This window comes from Trachurus japonicus, chromosome 9 (assembly GCF_045865225.1).
Source record: "Trachurus japonicus isolate A0001 chromosome 9, Traja_1.0".
Taxonomy (NCBI): Eukaryota; Metazoa; Chordata; class Actinopteri; order Carangiformes; family Carangidae; genus Trachurus; species Trachurus japonicus.
The window spans coordinates 11361503-11382869 of record NC_140915.1 but is presented as its reverse complement, the minus strand read 5'-3'; the positions used below and the strand labels follow the sequence as shown (position 1 = coordinate 11382869).

At 40.5% G+C, this 21367-nt stretch overlaps 1 protein-coding gene across 4 annotated transcripts in view; it reads right to left on the bottom strand.

Moving 5' to 3' along the window:
* rufy3 (RUN and FYVE domain containing 3) overlaps positions 1-19647 on the bottom strand; it is a 21013-nt gene extending 1366 nt beyond the window's left edge. Inside the window, exons 1-17 of one of the 4 annotated variants that reach the window (XM_085785912.1) lie at positions 18817-19647; positions 12429-12602; positions 11939-12056; positions 11067-11168; positions 10574-10697; positions 9932-9996; positions 9327-9392; positions 9169-9238; positions 8972-9061; positions 8340-8423; positions 8072-8239; positions 5963-6060; positions 4594-4713; positions 1927-2083; positions 1756-1841; positions 992-1019; positions 742-819 (exon numbers count right to left, since the gene is read on the bottom strand). In XM_085785912.1, coding sequence (XP_085642038.1) covers positions 742-819; positions 992-1019; positions 1756-1841; positions 1927-2083; positions 4594-4713; positions 5963-6060; positions 8072-8239; positions 8340-8423; positions 8972-9061; positions 9169-9238; positions 9327-9392; positions 9932-9996; positions 10574-10697; positions 11067-11168; positions 11939-12056; positions 12429-12602; positions 18817-19105 — 1917 coding nt within the window. In that variant the 5' untranslated portion in view covers positions 19106-19647. Of the gene's footprint in view, positions 1-707; positions 820-991; positions 1020-1755; positions 1842-1926; positions 2084-4593; positions 4714-5962; positions 6061-8071; positions 8240-8339; positions 8424-8971; positions 9062-9168; positions 9239-9326; positions 9393-9931; positions 9997-10573; positions 10698-11066; positions 11169-11938; positions 12057-12428; positions 12603-15210; positions 15888-18816 lie in introns of those variants that run through there. The other 3 variants (XM_085785913.1, XM_085785915.1, XM_085785914.1) reach the window with 3 other exon arrangements.
* Positions 19648-21367: the final 1720 nt, after the last annotated feature.

The window sequence follows — 21367 nt, the reverse complement described above, 5'->3', positions numbered from 1 at the left end:
TAAAGTGAACTATTTGGGGGCACAAAAAGAAATTGGGGAGTGAAATTAAAAATGTTTATGTGACACATTATTTATTTAATTCACTGGCAACCAACAGGCAGATGGCTTTAAGCCTTGAATAATGTTAAGGGTCAAACGTGACCCATTTTTACATTGGAGAACAGTAAAAACACCAACACTTGGCCTGAAATGTGATGACTTCTAATGTGACCCAGAATAGACAAACATGGAAATATTTCAACTTCTTTGATCAACAGACACGAGCCACAACCTGTTCTGTATTATGACCAGCACAATATTTGACACATGAAGTAAATAAATTGGCTTTTGGTCACCCCTATATATTATGGTATTAAATAATGCTTGAATAAATGTGAACTACATCTTTTTATTTAAAAATGCTCGCCCATGCTCGCCCATGGTGGGCATAAGAAAATTTAAGACCTGTCTAAAATTATTTAAGACTTGAACACAATAATTCAACAAATTTAAGACATTTTAAGGCCTAAAATTTAGATTTTCAAATTTTAGACTTTTTTAGACTTTTTAAGACCCTGCGGATACCCTGACCAGGCTGAAGGACTGATCTCAAGTCGATGGTGCAGGAAAAAACTCTTAAAAATAAATTCCAATTAGCTTCGCTGCATTTTAAAATTAAGCGGCAGTTTGTGTTTGTATCTGAGTTAAAATGTAGGAATTCAACATACTTGAGACGAGCGTGCGTTTCCTTCATGTTTGTACCTTTGTCTTGAGGAGCGAGTCGTCCTGTTCACACATGGTGCACATGGAGGGATGACTGATCTCCACGAAGGACTCGTCCTGCCGAGGACCAATCAGAGATGAGTTATTGATCTAATAAAGACACTCTATTTAAGTGAAAGTGACAGCAGCTCTGACGTGTAGCTCGGTGTGTGCGTGTCCCTTTGCTCGTCATGACCCATTCATCTTTTTTTAAAGTTCATGTATAACTCATTTAAGGTGACGTCCTCACCTGTTCGTCCTCATGATGAGACAAAGACCTGAGGGGACGAGAACAGAGACGTGTAAAAGTCAAGGTTTTCTCTCTTCACACCACAGATGTTTCTCAAACTTGTGTTGAATTGTTTGTAATGTTTTTCCTTATTTACTTTTGTCTTGACTCACTATTTTTAACAAGTCTTTTAAAACTTTTTAACAATCTTTTAAGTCAGACCTGGGAGGAACTCTGCACAAGAATTCCTATTGTACCCAGCTTGCTGTGCGCACTAGGGATGTCACGATTATAGATTTTCTTGGTTCGATTATTGTCAGAGAAATAATCACGGTATTACAATTATCATGATTATTATGCATCAATAAATTTCACAACACTATGAATGTGTAAAATCAAATATAGTCAAATTATAATTACATAAAGGACTAGATATTAATCCCAGGGGGGAATTGTTTGAAATATTTAAGTCATTAATTGTCATCTATACCAAATGTTTACGTTTATTTTAATCATTTTTTAAAAAGACAAATGACACGCAAACATTTAAATTCCTACCAATTCAGTGTTACTTTAGATAAATGGACCAGTATCTGTGCATTCACCTTTACTTTTGCGCCGATATGGTTCAGACATAATCTTTTTCGGAAAGTGACGGTATTTAGGAATCTTTACGATCAATTAATTATGGTGTTTAATATCGCGATTAATATTGAAAACAAGTAATCGTGACATCCCATTCCCTACTGTGCACAAAATGGCTAAATAAATTTCTTGAGACTCACAGACTGGAGCTCAGACTGGTTTTGTCCTCCTGTCCGCTGAGCGCTTGGTCCAACTCTCTCTTCACCGAGGGGGATTCTGGGAGCTGCTGCCGGACAAAGACAAAACATCAAACATCGCGTCCACAGCTCCACTTCATCATCAGACTGAAAGCAGCTGACAGACAGACTCACTCTGGGGACGTTCTCCTCGTGTCTCCGCTCCCTCCGAGGTGGAGTACTGGACTGTCTGGACCCACTGTTGCTGCTGCCGCTGCTGCTCGGTTGATGATGATGATGATGATGATGTTCGTTCCTTCGCTCTCGTCTCAGCTCCTGCTCCAGAGTCGACCTGAAAAACAAAATAATTTGCACTGAAAACGCAGGGGAAAAAAATGCATCGTGAGCTCCGTTAACTCATTTATTCAGACCACCAGGGACCCCATATGGTTCACTCCATGTGATGATACATAATTTGGTTAAATCCAAATTAGCAGAGCTGTGACGGGTCCTCTCTTCTCCGTCATGTGACCTTCGTGTTGCACAGGGGTTGTGTCAGCCTCTAGTTTTAATTTGTACAGTTTTAGTCCATATTACATTATATTTTCTTTAAAATTCAGTAAATTTTTCAGTTTATAAATAACAAGTTGTGACGTTTCTCCATAATTAAATCTTGATAAATCAATTATCAAACCAATTAATTTTATGTCCACTGATTAATCGAGTAAGCAGCTGATCATTTCTGGTTTCTGTAGGAACAATATGCTGCCATTAAAGGGGAAATATATATTATATATTATGGAAATATCACTTTTGAAGGCTCTTTAACATATATTTGGTATTTGTTTGTCTTGCCTAACCCCAAAATGTGAGAATTGACAAAGAAATCTGTAATTTTCCTGGGTTGAAATCCTTGTGGTTTTTACGAGCTGTTCCCTCAGTTGTCTGACAATGATGTCATTAAAATAAAATACATCCTACTTGGATGAAATTCAAAAACTAAAGGACAAATGAGCTCAACTTGTTCATTTTGATAGCTGACAAACAGCTGAAAATGTTCTGTATGCAGGAGTTTCAATCTTTTATATCTGCAGCCTTTAAAAAGAAAATTACATGTGAGGATTTTTGGAGTGAAAGAGAAAATGAGTGTGAGACATTTTCCTGCGGCGTCCCGGCAGCTGAAGAAGAAGGAGGAGGAAGAGGAGGTGGGAAGGTTTGAGCTCTAACGTCACAGTTAATGTTTATCCTTCTCAGTGAAGCCATGAATAAACTCTTTGACCCCGGCATTAGCATCATCTTCACGACAGGAGCTGTCGGAGCCGTGGGAGGTGCAGAGGCTTAATTTTGTTTAACAGCTGCACTCACAATAACAACACAGGCAGGAAGCTCCAGAAATCACAATTAACCCGACAGTGATACAGCGGTTTACAGGATACTGGAGGAGATTAGCACGTTTGTTTGGGTTATTATTGTCAACAAATTCCATGAAAAGAGTAAAAACTAACCACTGCTTTGGCTTATCTTTTATTATTCTGGGTTAACGACACTGTGGCCACAAGCACATTGGTTCCTACTGAGGACTTTAATCTTTAAAAAAACAGCTCACAAATCTGCAGTTTCTAGTAACCGTTACTCAAACAGGAGCAGATTAAAGCTCCATACAGTATAAAGGTAGATGTTTGTATTAAAGCTCCATACGGTATAAAGGTAGATGTTTGTATTAAAGCTCCATACGGTATAAAGGTAGACGTTTGTATTAAAGCTCCATACGGTATAAAGGTAGATGTTTGTATTAAAGCTCCATACAGTATAAAGGTAGACGTTTGTATTAAAGCTCCATACGGTATAAAGGTAGACGTTTGTATTAAAGCTCCATACGGTATAAAGGTAGACGTTTGTATTAAAGCTCCATACGGTATAAAGGTAGACGTTTGTATTAAAGCTCCATACGGTATAAAGGTAGACGTTTGTGTTAAAGCTCCATACGGTATAAAGGTAGACGTTTGTATTAAAGCTCCATACGGTATAAAGGTAGATGTTTGTGTTAAAGCTCCATACGGTATAAAGGTAGATGTTTGTATTAAAGCTCCATACGGTATAAAGGTAGATGTTTGTATTAAAGCTCCATACGGTATAAAGGTAGATGTTTGTGTTAAAGCTCCATACGGTATAAAGGTAGATGTTTGTATTAAAGCTCCATACGGTATAAAGGTAGATGTTTGTAATAAAGCTCCATACGGTATAAAGGTAGATGTTTGTATTAAAGCTCCATACGGTATAAAGGTAGATGTTTGTGTTAAAGCTCCATACGGTATAAAGGTAGATGTTTGTGTTAAAGCTCCATACAGTATAAAGGTAGATGTTTGTGTTAAAGCTCCATACAGTATAAAGGTAGATGTTTGTATTAAAGCTCCATACAGTATAAAGGTAGATGTTTGTATTAAAGCTCAGGACTTCCTGTCACTTTGTGATGTCACAACAAAGCAGTCACCCAAAGCCACCTGGAGCCACCATCCAACACTTTAAAGGATTTAGTTTCTCTGAGTGTTTTATTCTGAAATCTGCTCTATTGTTTATTGGATTGCTCATTAAACAGTCAGCCAATCAGAAGAGAAGCTCAGAGCCTCCTCTCTTCTGATTGGCTGACACCAACCTGTTGTTACTAGAGCTCCAGAGAGAAGCTGAGAGAGGAGATGGAAAACTACACTCAGACCATAAATATTTCAAAATAGAAGAAAATGAATATTTAACGATAAAGACATAGAATGCAATTGGTTGACAATAACCAAACCTCAGAATATCAGTAGTTTTCTCTGTAAACAATTAAACACATGTTGACACTTTCTCATGTTGAGACTTTACCTGTGTTTCCTCAGCTGCTCCACCTCCTCCTGCAGACTCTCGATCTTATCTCCAAACTCCTGTTTGAAGAGCCGGTTGGCCTCGACAGCCAGATCCCTCTCTTTCTCAGCCTGTTTGGATCTGGTGTGGGGTGAGTGGGTTAACACAAAACTTATGGCAAAATGATAACTTAATGGAAAGGAACATGGTTGGACAGAAAAAAACAAAACTAAAAAAAAAATTTTGAAGCTAAAAAAAGAAAAGAAAGAGTAAAACTCAGTGAGAGCAACAGAGAGACTTTAGCCAAAGAAGATGAAGCAGGCTGTTCTTTGTTTATTGTTTTATTAGCCTAATGATTACTACAGTTTACACCAATGTTATGTTCACATACAATTCAAAATTAATAAATTAATTTTGCCCTCTTCGTCTGACTTTATCCTGCTCCTTTCCTGTCCTGGCCTGCTGCGACACACACTGCGAATGTGGATCAGCAAATGATAACAACGCTCTTGGAAATATCAGTTCAGATTCTGTCTCTCTGTTTTGTTCTGTTGTTTTTATTTTTTTTTATTTTTTCCTGTCAGTCTGTTTGTTTTTCTTTTTTGGTTGAGGATGTTTCAAGCACAGTCACAGTCTCGGGTAGTGGTTCAGTTCTTCAGAGTTACATTACAGCGAGTCCACTACCACCCCCAAATATCCAACATGTGTCCATTGGCACATAAATCATCATCTTAAAACCCTCCCAGTGGACTTTTCTACTGTTCTGACCTTTGCCACAAAGAAAGAAAAGCATTAATGGGGATTTATTTTTAAGAAATGCCGACCAAATGAAAGAAGAAGAACCCTGATGTGGCGACCACATCTGTCAGAGAACACAAGGATCAAGGGGGGGGGGGCTGCTAAAAGGATCGATTCAGTCCACACTACTCAAAGCTGATGCTGGAGATTCACTGCAGGAGGTCGTGGGAAGATGTTTTTTGTTTTTTGTTTTTTCAATTTTATTTTCAACAACAAAGGAGCATCGTACAGAAAAAAGATCAACATCCTAGTTTGGTTATTTCTATATTAGGCAGGGTTGTATGTTTGTATCAGAGGGGGAGGTTTATGAAAGCGGTCAAGGAGCAGAGGGGCTCGGCTACTGCTGCAGCTGGATCAGCTTCCCTGCTGCTGAGTTCAGGTTTCTGGCCTGCTTCACCAAATGTTTCTCACTGATTTATTATAAAAATAATAATAATAATAAAAAAAAGGACAAATCAACGATAGAGGAAAAAATAATGATCATGAAAGTGAAGAGGGAAAACGACAAGAGATCGTTTCAGGTAAGTGATTAACGCTGCAAAACCCAAATCTGTGTTCATGATTTTACTGCTGTTGTTGTGTGTGTCCTCACCTGCTCTCCAGCTGTTTTACAGTCCCTGACATCTGGTTGATTTTCTCCTCCAGGCGAACGATGATGTCACTCTTCTGTTTGGAGCTGGCATCCACGCTCTGAGGAGGACGAGCCACGTTTAGTCAGCAGGTTTACTATGGATTTATTCTTTTTATTGGTGAGAAAACTAAACAGAAAAGTTACACTGTGATGGAGAATGTAGTAGAAATATCATTGCTGAACACCGGGGCCCAGTTGTTCAAAAGGTGTAATCTGGATCAAAGTTATCCGGATTTTGAAATCCATTGTTTTGCTATCCAGGATCATGTAATCAGTCTAACTTTCATCACAGTTGTTCAAAGCACAATTGGATTGGATCAGTCTGATCCAGATACAAGATTACCAAATCTGCATAATGAGTGCTCTAATGGCGCTTTTCCACAAGCGCGGCACGCTTTTTTTGCTTTTCCACTAGCCCTAGTACCAGGTACCAGGTACCATTTTTAGTACCTCCTCGGCCCTGGTTCCAAACGAGCCGAAGCGATACTATAACGTGACGTCAGCCGACTGCCCTCCACTGATTGGACAGAGCGTCATCACTGGAAGAGTGCGAGCGCTACGTCCGACATGAGAATCAAACCCGGAAATTTCAAAAACACAGCGGCAACAGCGACCACTGATCTGTATCGAGACTGTTGTTATTCCTTCACCCGAGTTAAAGCAGAAGTAAGTGATATATTTGTGTTAATATAAGTCTTAAATAGTTATATCTTCCGACAGCAATCACTTACATAGAGTGTTTGGACCGAAACACGGGTCTGTCAGTCACTCTGCTCTGCTCTGAGCCGAGGAGAAAACATTTATCGTATCCTACAGTTTTTATCCAATGAGGAGAGAGAACGGCATGCAGGGCTGTGTGTGCAGCCAAGGGACGCCGTGAATGTGGTGACGTAGGGACGAGGACTGTTATGGTGCGTTCAAGGAAACTCGTAACTCGTGTTTTTCCGACCTGTGAAGTCGTACCAGTTCCATCTGGTACGAGTTCACGGGTCGGAAGTTACGAGTGGCCGTTATAGTGACTTTCACAGGTAAAACAGGTCGGAAAAACACGAGTGGGTTGCCTGAAACGCTACAAAGTCGTAAGTTGTGACTTGAAGCTGTAATTTACGGTTTCAAAAGCCTGCCTGGAACGCAGCATTAGCCAAAATGACCGGATCGCTTACTTCTGCTTTAAATGTTGCTTTGTGTAAAACCACGCTGTGGTCTGTTAACGAGGTGCAGACGAGTGAGTTTGGAGCTGATGAGCGGATCGAAAAAAGGGAGACGGACAATGCGGCCCCGTGCCGACCCCGCCCCCGCTTAGAAGAACTCAGCTGTAGTGGAAAAGCACCTTTACCGAGCTGAGCCGTGAAAGTGTAGCGGAAAAGCGCCATAAATGGGACTGTGTTTTACACTGACTGAAGGCTACTAGGTCTGTATAAAACAGGTACCGGTAGTGTATTAACTATGTATTGTTTTTCAATGACCTTTAAACAGCCAGACCTTATCTAACCAACAACAAATAAATAAAAACAAACAAATATACCTACAGTACATTAGTCAAATACACTGTGAATATTTTTCAATGCGTTTCAAATTCGAACTTCAAAATTCAAATTTCAATTTTCATTCAATTGTCCAGTAGTTGGGGTAAAGTTCTTTATTTATGGAATAATCAACATTTTACTATATTTACTGTATCATTGTAATGGTTTAAAAAGCAGGTGCAAAATATCCATGTATATATACTACATTATCGATGTTGTGAACTTGACAAATTTGAATGGAATTTAAATGACATTTTGTTCCTGAAATCCACCCTGAATCCACCAAACTGCTGGGAACAGAATAATACTGATTTTTGGATCAAAGTTTGCCCAATCCTACTAAAAAGTTTTGAACAACACATTCGGAGGGTTTGATCCAGACTAAAACCAAGATTGACTTGGATCTGATCTGATCTCAGAATCAGTTTTTTTTTAGTTTTCGAACAACCCATTTTCAAGACTTGATCCAATCCATCATTCAAAATCCAATCAGATTACTTTATAACAACTGGGCCCAGGTGACAGGCCAGATGTGGAGCTGTACCTGTGACTTGTGGCTGAGCTGCTGGTTGATGGTGCGCAGGTCGTCCAGCTGCTGCCTCAGCTCCACCAGAGCGTCCTGCTTCTCACAGACGTCTTTCTCCAGCATCTTCATGGACAGCTCCATCTCCTGCTTCATCCCGATCTGCACCTCCAGCTCCTTCTCCACATCCTGCACGGTGCACACACATCATCTCCAACTTCAGACACTTCACAACCCCAAAAAATAAACACCGTTTGTGACTGATTGAGAATTAGGAGCCTTAACGCACCAATCGCAGCAGAGTTTCCTCTTTGAGCTGCTTGCGTGTTTCGCCCAGCGCTTGTCCGTCTGCTGCCGAGTCGCTTCTTAAGGCCTGAAGGAAACAGGAACACGTGCGATAAGACAAACAGAAACATGTTTCATCATCACAGATATAAACTAGTAAAGTCCTGACTCACCCTGGTGATAAACAGTGTGAGGGAGCGACACATTGTTATGGCATCGTCTCTGAATCATTTCTAATGAGGAATCTTTTCTCTTTCTCTTATTCTACTCAAGTAAAATCAATGTGTTAAAGAAAAGTGTCCCATATGGTCTATACGTTATACATAATATCTAAAATGCCTAATTTTACCATTTGATGCATGAGGAGACTCACTCTCCTCTTAAACTGCTGCTTTGTGTGATTTAGAGATTCACATTTTCTTGCTTTCTTCCAGCAAAAACAGAGAAATGTTTGTTGATACGACACCAACAAGGCTAGACTGTATCAAACTGACACACTATAATTAAACTGATCTATCAATAGCCCCAGTTAGGATGTTATTATATCATTATATTTAATATGATAACAAAAAAAGGAAGAAAATCAATATCTGATGTTATCAAACATTGACTCCAGTCTTGTATTGATCTGTTCACCTTTCTGGACTCCAGCTGATATGAACTCTCCTCTTTTACTCTCTCCACGTCTTCTTGTAAAGTGATGATCCTGTTATTTGCAACCGCGAGCTGTGAAGACAAAAGTTAACAAAAACAGTTCTGTTAATAAAAAAAAAGAGAGTTGTCATACACATCTTGAGACTAAATTCTTCTGCAGGAGCGAATCCCCCTCTCACCTCCTCTGTTAACTTTGTGTTGGACTTCTCCAGAGCGTCCACCTTGGCTTGGAGGTTGTTTACCGACGCACTGTAAACAGACACAAGCATCGACAAACTTTTTTTTAGTCATGGAGCTGGAGGAGCTGCTGAACGGAGGCGAAGAGAGTCGGACCGACCTTAAATGTCTGTTCAGCTCCTCCACGTAATTCTTCTGGTCCAGGATGGCTGTGATCTGTCCGTCGCTGGAGGAGCAGAGAAAGGAGGATGAAGAAGAGGGAACAGAAGACACTGGCTGCAGCATCACCGGACCAAACAAGCATGTTGTTAGCCATTAGCCATTAGCCATTAGCCATTAGCCGTTAGCCACTGTGTAGCGCCATATTATGTAATAATGTAATACATTTTCACCTTATTATGTAATAGCGCAGCATTTTGTAATAAGCTGCCACATTTTATAATAAAATTCTTGCCGCACTTTATAATAAATTGTTACATATTGCATCAGTTAATACAAAATACAGTTGTTGCCCTTTTTTTTTTTTTACAAAGAAAATGTAATAATTTGGTTCATTATGTAACACGTTCAAGAATTTTATTACAAAATGTGGCAGATTATTACATAATGCAGCGTTATAATGTGGCGCTACACACCGTCATTGACTGCGGCTGCCTTAAAAACGTCCAATTGTATTCTGTCACTTTGATAATAAGGAAAATACGGTGCCCCAGAGAGTTCAGTGCACGGCAAAGAAAACCACACCCACAAATCAGCAGCACTCACCCCTCTGCACTCTTACTACTGTGTCCGCCGTCTTTAAGGTACATGGAGAAATCAATCACCCCGACCTGGAGAGAGCGTTTAAAAAGAAAAGGTTATAAAAATAAAAATCAATGGCGACAGAAACCAGACACAGAGGTCAGCAGGTCCTAAGTCTTCAGCACAGACTCAGATTAAACATGAGGTTTGTACAGTGGAAGAGGTTTCACTTCATTATACTGATGAGGACTAACTGGCAGTCTGCCCGTCCTCACGGTGACTCTGGCCTCGTTCCTGAATCGACAACTAATCGAGCATGAAGCAGAGATTTCTGGGTAGTCTGGGGTAGGTGTTTGCTTGTATAAGAACTGCACTTGTGATGAATTTAATGGTGTATGAAAACGGACTAAATGGTTCAACCTTCTCCGATTACTTTAGTTTGTACGGGAGATATTCTGCCTCTAATCTCAAAATGTTTAAAAAAGACTGAAGGTTTTAACATCAAAACAAACTGACATCAGTGTTGGGCCCCTCCCTTACTTCCTGTGCTCATTCAACTTGAAAAGCACAAGATTATAGATGAGTAAACAATTGTGAGCCCATGTCAGCAGCACTGCATACAATTATCATACAGATTAGTGGAAGTGAAAGTGAAATGAGACCAACCTGTGAGTCCAGGTCCTCTCCCTTCATACACAGATTGGCATCGATTACGTTGAGGCCGACGAGCAGCCCGGCGATGACGGCGCCTTCCTCCTCCATCATCAACGCATTGGGCTCATAGAACTCACTGCAGAGAAAGCACCAGTTCACGTCTTCATTTCAGACATTTTAAGACCTTTTCATAGCCGATAATATAATCAAATACCAGTCGAACCAGTTAATGATTAAAGGGAAACTAGTTGGGGAATATACAGTAAGGCCTACAGTCACTGAGATTTATATGACATTTTTGTCAGTTCTTCCAAAGTGTAAATATAGAAAAAGTGACCGATGGATTATCAAATTCAAACATGATTGCTAAATATGATGTAATTTTAATTTTAGTAAAGATCGTGTCCATTTTATTCTGGTGAAACGTCTCCTAAATTACTTTAAAACTAAATTATACTCAATGGAAAAAGAAAAAACAATCAGTCATGTTTAATTTCAGACGCACCTGAGCAGGTCCTTTCTGTTGATGATGGTCTTCATGTAGTCAGAGAGCTTCTTCTGCATCAGGGCAAGTCGTAACCAGGCGCGCCCTCTGCCCAGAGGAGTTCTGTGATTGAACAGGGAGGTCGGACATTAACACACTGGAAAACCAACAACTACAACAATAAAACGTAAAAATAGTAATCTCAACTGCGACTCCGAAGCAGCTCCAAGTTGTGCATAATTTTCCAGCGAACTCTTGAGTAACTGCTGAGGTTAACGTGACCTTTGACCACTGATATAAAATCAGTTCATCCTTGTGTCTCATGCTGCGTTCAAGACAACTCGGAAAGAACAAGCTCCGAGTTGTGAAAAACTAATTGAATGGCGTCAAACATGGAAATTACAGCTCCGAAAGTCGGGTCTCATCTCAGAGCTACGATTTTCAGGCTTGGTTTCAGTGACAGCAACAGAACATGGCGCCCTCTATCGTTAACTGTAAGAATAAAATTGTAACAAAAGTTATAAGTCGATGACGCATTGTGATCACGCAGCGCTCCTGTAGTGCGTACTAACGTTGGTTGGTTTGAAATGTGTGCAGGAATTTCCCGCGTTATGAGTGTTAGATTTGCAGGAATCGGTTAAATTATGCGCATTCCCAAGGCCCAAACTGTTCTTCATGAGGTCATCAACCCCTTGACATTTGACCTTTGAGCCCCAAAACAAAAATCAGCTCATCCTTGAGTCGTAGTGAATGTTTGTGCAAAATTTACAGAAGTTGCTTCACAGCATTACTCCGATATTGATATGGGACAGATGGGAACCTCCCTCAAAGAATTTCAGGTATAACGATTAAATGTTAAATCTCTCTTCCAGGAGATGACATCACAGACTCACTTGAGGCCGGGCAGGTCTTTGACGCTGGCAGTGATCTCTCCGGCCTCGGGCGTCAGCTTCTCCACCAGCTCCAACGCCCCCCAGAACGACTTGTTCTGGCCCAGGAAGGTCTTCTTAGCTGATGGTTCAGACACAGTCGGACTTTAGTTTTAAGGAAATGGGGTCAGTGAGTCATCACTGTGAACTTCAATAAGCAGCAGAAACTATTTTAGTACAGAAGAGACAAAAATAAACACTCAATAGAGAACATCTAATAAGTAAATTTGTCATCTTTATCCCTTTATCGTCTTTTTAGTTGGAGGATGTTAGTGACTGGATAAAAATAAGTGCGTATTTTTCTTCTTGACAACTAAAACTGTGGATATTACATGTGTTCTGGGACTGAGGAGATCATTTTTTAGATATCACAGAGCCACAGATCATGAGGCTTTGGGGAGACGACAGTGTGTGTGAGTGTGTGTGTGTCTGTGTCTGTGTGTGTGATACGTACTTTTCAGCCCATGTTTCAGACAGTGCTCCATCACGACAAAGAACTGCTGGAGCGGTGCATAGTCAGAGTCGAGTGTGCGTCCCAGGTTGAGAGCCGACTCGATCAGGCCCTTGATGCTCAGTTTGGCCATGTTCATCAAGTTAAGCCTTTCGATTGCGATGGGATCCTTGGGATCTAAAAAGAAAAAAAACACCAAAAAAAAGAGACAAAAACAGATTTTTTAAAGTTTCTGTAGTAATGACACAGACGCTGATTCAGCAGCAAGGATGAGTCAGGAGGAGCTAAACTTATCAAGACCTGTCAGAGGAAAATAAAACTATTTTGGGTCTGGCTCATGTTCCCTTCTGTATCCAAATGTAATGTGAAAACACAGGACAAAATGCAAAGTAGCTTCAATCCTTAAATATGACATGGGAACTGTCGTTTGGTTTCTCTCTCTTAACCTTACACTGTAAATCTAGCAATGTATAAATAAAACCAAACCAAATTGATTGGTAATGTTGAGCTGAAACAAAGATTTGACCACACCTAATGCAGTTAGTTACATGAGCCGTCTGTACATGTGTGCCTAATCCATTATTTATGTAAGTTACAGTACATCACAGACATTAAAGGGGCTTTTAGTTGACATGATTAAACATTCATATATCTGACTCGGGAATTTGCATTTGCACAGATTTTGGTGGAGAAGATGGAGATTTCCATCAAGATTATCAGCTTTGACTTTAATAGAGAACTTTCCTTTCCTGCAACATTAGATTCAGCAATTAACCAGTGGGAACTTTTCTATTTTCTGTTCTGCTAAAACATTTTTGAAGTCAAAATGCAACAATATCACAGTGTTACTAGATGTGCAGTGATGATAATGTGCTAAATTAGGTTGAATGTTTTCTCTTTCCGCTGTGTTTTCGTTGAAGTGTTGATCTGTGATAAGATAGATTCGTGGTTTTAAGAACCAAAAAACCATCTCAGTATCTTTCCATCTTCTCTCTCAGCTTCTCCGGTGTCAGCCAATCAGAAGAGAGGAGGCTCTGAGTCTCTTTTCTGATTGGACTGACTGTTTTCTGAGTGATCCAATAAAAAATGGAGCAGATTTCAGAATAAAACACTCAGATGCTCGTAAAAGAGATTTTTTTTATCTCAAGCAATTTGCCTGGTAAAAAGTAAAATAAAGGTTAAATAAAAGAAAAACCAAATCCTCCAGGTGGGCGGAGCTTGGTGCCTGCTTTCTTGTGACATCATAAAGTTACAGGAAGTCCTGTCGGGTGGTTTTTAAGGCTTTGATACTTTCACAGTATTGATGTAGAACCTGGACCTGATTAATAATAAAACACCACATGAACATAATACATTTTTACTATATGGACCTCAACGCCTGAGTTCCTTCAACATAAACGTTTCCAATGAGAACAAAAGGTCAAAGCTGGAATAAATAGTAATGTAATAACAACAATAAGCCCTCGTGTTTTTGTTGTTTTATGCAAATCTAAAAACAGATTCTCCCTTTCCATTTAGAATCCATTTACACACAAAGAAAGCAAGAACCAGCATTTATGATAAGTAAATTTCAAAATAAATGTCATGATGTTAAAGCCCGAAATGCAGTAATATCAGTTTCAGAAACAGTGTAATGGTAACAGCCAGTCAGGGCCGTTGTATAGGGGAGAAAGGTGATGATAATTCTAGGGGCCCAGCGCCCAGTAGGGCCCACAAAAAACCACAGTAGTCTAATCTTTGTATGACTGAATTATTCTGCATACGAGCCTGACTGATACTCATAGAAATGCTGCATTAGCATCAAAACAAAGTAGGCTAAATAAAAAATGATAATACATATGTAGTCTAAGAAAAAAAAGTGGAAAAGTCAGGGGCCGACTTTAGTATTCTTTCAGGGGTCCCAGAATTCCTAGCAACGGCCCTGCTGCCATGTGATGAATGAAATGCTGATCATCCCTCGTCTAACTTGAAAAACAAAAGTCTTTATCTCTCAAACAAACATGTCTGAGAGTGTCTGTTACATCATAACACCAGCGTGGACAGTAAATCAGCTGTGGTGCTGTTGCTGCAGTCTGGGAAAAGTCTCAACTGCCTCCATTTCTCATGGAAACTGGACGGGCCGAGCTGCCTTGGTCTGGACGCCGGAGAGAAGGCGTGGCAACAGATGAGGAAGTCTCTCCACTGATACAACAGCATCTGTTGTATTGATCAGCTCCCAGTCAGCCGACACTGCACATTAAAAAAAACAATACACATCACAGCCAACACATACGTGTCTGTTTAAAACAGAGCATGTGCAGCATGTGAATTCAGATTCTCTCAGCGAGAGGAAGGAAACAAGTGTATAAACAACATGCAAATCGAATATTGTAAATCAGATTGACTATAGTTGTCAGTGTGATTTCCAACAAGCTCTAATAAATGTCTCATGACACAAACAGCCTGCACTTCCTGGTTGTTTGTGTTGCTGCCCATCCCCAGCCTTATTTACCAGCAGCGTCATCCTGCTGCTGCTGCTGTGACTCTCAGTGATATGAAAACTGTCTGAGCTGAAATCCACCATGACACAGCTCAAAAAACCTGGAAACATCACCGCCACAGTTTAACTGGGTGAAACGTGCAGCGTCTGCGGGGACATTGAGCTGCCACCACGCCCAAGTCAAGACATCCCACTGTGCCCACACTAAAAAAACAACAACAACAACAAAAAACACACACACACACACACACACACACACAACACCTCCTCCTCCTTAGATGCTGAGCTAATAATCTGTCACGTTACCTTCATGCGCCGGCTCGGGGTCGGGGGTGAGGGAGATGTCGTTGAGCTCGCGGAGGCAGAGCCACTCGCCATCGACAGACACGCGAAAGTTGCAGAGATAAATGGTCTCGCGGGCGGCCTGCGTGATCTTGTCGGTGGTGGGGGTCGGGGTTTCGCTCTGAGGCGTCAGATCAGACATGATGACTCAGCTGATGTGAGGCAAAACCAACACCACCGACCGAGGGAACAGGAAAAAAAAAAAAAAAAAGGCGTACCAGTAGTAGTAGCTTTTTGTTCCAGGAGCCAGTGAAAGGCCCCCCCTCGATGTCTCCCCTCCAAATAAATACAATAAAAAGCTAATTAACAGGCCAGAGAGGAGGTGAAATCACAGGCAGGATGAGATGAGAACAGCATCAAGACAAAAGATGAAGAGAAAAAGGGCCAAGACGGAGCGCAGGCCCCACAGCAGGTGTTTGCTTCTCCTCCTCTTTACGCCTGCATCCTTCTCTCCTCTCTCCTCCTCTTCCTGCTGCTGCTGCTGCTGCTTTACAACTGAGGGAAAATACGCTGCCGTCTTGAGAAAGGCTGCTCCTGCTCTCTCTTCCTTCTCCACCTCCTCCTCCTCCTGCTTTTTCCTTTTCCAACCTCTTGTTATCCCTCTTTTGTGCAGACTGGGGATTTAAAATGCAAGAGAGCACACAGCCTCTCCTCTCCTCTCCACTCGGCTCAGCACCGGGTCTCTCTCTCTGATTGGGGGGGCTGCCCGACCGTCTGCCTGTGTGCACCGCAGTGAACGAACGCTGCTCTGGGTGGGTGTTGACCAAGATGGCTGACAGTCAGTGCTGGGTACAGCAACACACTGTCACGTGAGCAGATGGTGCATGCGTAAAAAAAAAAAAAAAAAAAAGGGAGAGAGAGGGTGAGGAGAAGAGAGGAGAGGAGAGGGGGGTGGGGGTTTGAGGGGGGGTCCCCAGAGGAAAACCAAGCAATGCTAATGATGCAGCAGAGAGGACTGATCCATCAACTGCCTCCTCTCTGACCTGAAACACAGGCCTGTAATTTGACAAAGCAATTATTGAACAGGCTGCAGCAGCACAGCGAGATCACCAAGGGCAACAGGGCCAAATGTCCTCCGGGTTGTAACTGATTATTTCCACCGAGGGAAAAACCAAGTGATGTGAAATCAGACAAGAAACTCTGCCACAGTTTCAACAGGCCAGATGATGTTACGTGTCAGTAGAGACGAGAAAAACATACACATATGTCAAACTGCAAAGACTCTTAACGTCAGGTTAAATGAGACAATCAGCCTTAAAGGAGACGTATTAAGTTAATTTTTCCACAAATTAAAATAGTTCCCAGGTGTCTTAAAGACATGTCTGTGACATGCTTTGGTCAAAATACCCCAAGGATCAAACATCACAGCTCTTTTCATCCTCTTAAAACAGCCCTGTTCAGAACGGCTGGTTTCAGTGCCTGTCCCTTTAAATGCAAATGAGCCACTGCTCACCAGGCTCCGCCCCTTCTACCGGTACCGGTACTCACAGGTAGGGGTGGTGTTATGCAAGTTCGAAAAACTAATGACATCATTGTCAGACAACTGAGGGAACAGCTTGTAAAAAAAAAAGCCACATGACTTCAACCCAGGGAACCTGAAAACTACAGATTTTTTTTGTCAATTCCCACATTTTGGGGGCCGGAAGGCAAGTAAACACCCAGACATATGTTAAAGACCCTTCAAAATGTGATATTTCCATAATATGTCCCCTTTAAGAACAGCAAAAGTCAGTATTTAAGCTTTATAATGTCATACATGTCCTGCTGTGCAAACCATGTGTTACACAAATGTTAGAAAGTGCTGTGTCAGAGCTCTCTCTGGATAATCACAGGATTTCCACTACTACTTGATTAGCTGAGTTAATTTAAAAGAAATACTGTAGGTCAAATACATTAATCAGATTTATTCTGCTTCCACAGATGAATGTCAACAGATTTATGTAAATCTAATCCTTATTAAAGACCAGGGCAGGGGTGGGCTCATTGCATACGTTGGCCAGTAAGTAACATAAATTACCAGTGGCCTTCACAGCATTTAAACAAAAGAGAACTAAGTCCATTTACACCAGCACATCTTAGTGTGTTCAGGGCTTCAAAATAAAACTTCTTGTGTATTGTAATTTTCCGATAAAATTGCTATCAAAAGGAGTATTATTGTTTGCCAAAACAATAACCACAAGCTCCAAGATATTCAAAACAACAATAATAAGAAAAAAGCAACAAATCCACACACTTAAGAAGCCAGCGTAATTTTTTTTTTTTTTAAGTTTGCTTAATGAATTTATAAAATGATCCAGTATAAAAGGGACTAATTCTAACACAACCTCTTACACAGCTGTAGTTTGACCCAGATTCCAGACAATGGTTAATTTCATATTCAAATATCATTGGCAGTGATACTGACAATGGCAAGTTTGTGTTTTTATAATTGTTGAATCTGGAGACTATTTTCTGTTAATGGATTAATTGTTTGTTACAAAAAATATCAGTAAAGGGTCTGATATGGTAAACTATCTAATATCGTAATGATGAGCTGTTGATTAATCAATCAAAAATGATGAAATAACCATCAAAATAGTTGCAGCAACAGACGGAATAATCAAATGACTGTTGCAAGCCTACAGGAAACACATGTTTGAAATGTTTCAAATATTTTTACCTGGATAAATGAAGGTTAACTAAATAAATAAGCATGCGATATGGGAGTCATCTATACCCAGTACTTACATCTTCTTGTGATCAAACAATGGAGATATGAAAGCAAAACAAAGTTAGTTTAAAGGTCCAGTGTGTAATATTTGTCAAGGTTTATTGGCAAAATCTGAATATACAGTACTACCAATGAATATATTTGTATAAGTGTACAATCGCTATAAAATAAAATCTGTTTGGTTTTCATAGGCTTATAATGCTTCTTTTATAGCAAGGGTCTTGCTTAGAGAGTGTTGCCATCTTGCGCTGCCATGTTTGTATGGATTGGAAAATCCAGCCAACCAGAGAGCACGTTTCAAGAGTTTCACCATAAATCAACAATAGAATTAATAGATAAATAATAGAATCTGGATTCTAGATATCACTGTTTTCCTCTCGTTTTACACACTGGACCTTTAACTAGTGGGGGTGAGAACACAAGGAAACTTGTTATAAGTTTTAAGTATTAGCCTACCACGGACCCAGAACTTAAAGCCAGCTATAACAACATCAGGAAGCAGATGAGTTTATCAATCACACACCTTGTTTCCATTCCCTGAGTCAATTTACTACAGGAAATGAATGATGTTGAACGAGGATCAGCTGACAAGAGAGTTGGTGTTTTTGTAAACCAGCTGAGGTAACTTAGTCACCAGAGGATTTCAGCCACAGGGAGGTGGGGTGTTATAAAGTTGTTTTGACTCACTCCAAAGTTAGCTAACTTACACCAGCCAGCTAGTTAGCAAAGCTAGCTGTAGTAGTAGGCGCACATTGTTTTTGTTGTTGTTCACTGTGTCAGTAAGTATTAAGGTGTTTAAGCTGCTCACCGACTCATCCCCACCACCGTTTAAAAAAAGTTATTAATTGTTGTGCACTTACTTCTGCGCTTGGACTCGATCCTTTCGATCCTGAAGTCATACTGTCGGAGTGAAGTGGGTGACAGTGACACCGACCCAGCAGCCTTGTTGTTCCCAAACCTCAGGTTGGTGGAGTTCAGCGCCTCCTTGAAGTAAATCACCGACGTCGGCGACAGCGTCTCGGCTGAGTCCGGGCTGTCGGCGGCGGCGGTGTGTCCGTTCTCATCGGAGGAGTTTTGTCTCCCGGCAGAACTTTCTGAAACCTCCGGCGACAGCGGCGCATCTCCCGGTAGCGTATCCCTCTCCGCCATCCTCCCTCCTCCTCCCTCCCTCCTCCTCCTCTCGGGGTCAGACCCGCTTCATGTGACCGGACCAGACGGTGGGTTAACGGTTAACAGTTAACGGTTAATGGTCACGCTTGGCTAGCTTAACGTTACAGTTAGCTAGCGTTAGCTGCTGCGGCCAACGGCTCCCAAAACAACCGTCAGCCAGGCTGATGACAAGTGTCTTTTTAGTCCCAGTCCTCTCCCTCCAATAGTTGTCACTTCGCCTTTCGTCTTTCGTTTCGTCCTCCTCCACAACCACCACCACCTGACCCGGAAATAGCTCGGTTTTTGTATATTTTTTTGGTCAAATCTGTTGCTAATTTCGCGAGAGTTTGAGCGGTGTGTCAGCGTTCCAGAGCACTACCAGACACTGTGCACGTGACAAGAGGAGATGGGACACTTGTTTTACTACTGTATCCCTGAGCGAGATTAATCCGCCGCGCAATGCTCCCATGATTCATTGCGAGACACGTCGGCTCGTCGGCGGCTCAGAGCCACTTGGGCGCATCTGTTTCTAAAGAGTCTCTGATTAACTGTTTGTACCTGTCTGGTCTTGGAGACGGAGGCATCTAGAAACAGCGCAGCTTGCTGGGAAAACAATAAAATTACACTTTAAAGATAAATTGACTAACATATTTTTGTTTCAGCCTAGGCTATATGTATTCGTACATAGTGACGTCAAAAGAATATTTTTTAATTAATCTCATTTTAATTCTTGCAAAGTTTTATATCCACAAGTGTAAATTTGCCAAAGTAAAACCCATTTTTTGTGTTTTTATGAAAGAACTGGAGGTGTATTTCAAGTCAGTTTCCTCTGCTAATAACAAGAAAGCTATCAAAACTATAAATCTGTGCTCCCACTTTAATATCTTTAATTCAATTTAATTTCCATTGCTCATATCCCCTGGTGTGTCTTACTCTTTTTCTTCTCCTTTTTATTTTATTTTATTTATTTATTTATTTTTTTACTATTATTTATTTCTATTTATGTATGTTTTTATTTTATTGTCACGTCTATTTGTTATCCAAGTGTTATTAATATGATGCTCATATGGTTTTATGCATTGTTTATGTATTTTGTAAAGCAAAAATAAAGTTGTTAAAAAAAAAAAAAAATTACCTGTGTCCTGTAGGCTAAACTTCTGTTGAAAGTGTAAATTTCTCACACGTGGGATCAATAAAAAGTCTTATGTCATTTTAGCACAGCAAATAGGAAATGATAGTATTAACATTGAATACACCTGAAACCTGTTGCAAACAGCCACATTTTTACTGCCTGGAGTAGTCTATTTGAATTAATAGCAATAATATTAACTTTATTTCCTTCACATTTTAGATTCAGCAGTAGCAGTATAGGCTACTGTAGTTGCAGGCTAATTATCACATAGATTGAGACCAGTTTTGTCTTTTAATTGTATAGTTTCAGCAACTAAGGGAACAAAAGCAAAACTACATTTCAATTTCCAAGTTTAGTCTCATCAGAGTTTGTCATGGAGATTAATAATCACACAGTGGCTGAATGTTCGTGAGTATTTAATGAGCTGTGTTTAATGTTTGAAAGTTCCAAAGCAAAGATGTGGACAAACTTAAAGCAGAAGTAAGTGGTCCGGTCGTTTTTGCTAATGCTGCGTTCCAGGCAGGCTTTTGAAATCGTAAATTACAGCTTCAAGTCACAACTTACGACTTTGTAGCGTTCCAGGCAACCCACTCGTGTTTTTCCGACCTGTTTTACCGGTGAAAGTCACTATAACGGCCACTCGTAACTTTCGACCGAACTGGTACGACTTCACGGTCGGAAAAATACGAGTTTCAGTCCAAACACTCTATGTAAGTGATTGCTGTCGGAAGATATAACTATTTAAGACTTATATTAACACAAATATATCACTTACTTCTGCTTTAAGTCAACAACAATTTTTAACACACTAGTATCACTTCAGATGGCACTTTCCACTAATGTGACATGTGAGTCATTATTATCACTATCAGTCATACAATAAATCCATTTTAGAGATAATCCAATGAAAAAAAAAGTTTGTTTGTTTGTTTAAACATCTGCTATAGCCTAAATAATAAGATAACAGTGGCCAGTGATTGTATTCAGCTGAATTGCATCATGATAAAGATTCAGTTTTATGCAAGTCATTGAATGGTTTATAGGGGTTTCAGAGAATAAAAGGTGAGGTTGATCTTGTTCCTGGAACAATTTCACATGAAAAGCGTGAGCTGGCACAAAATAAAACACGT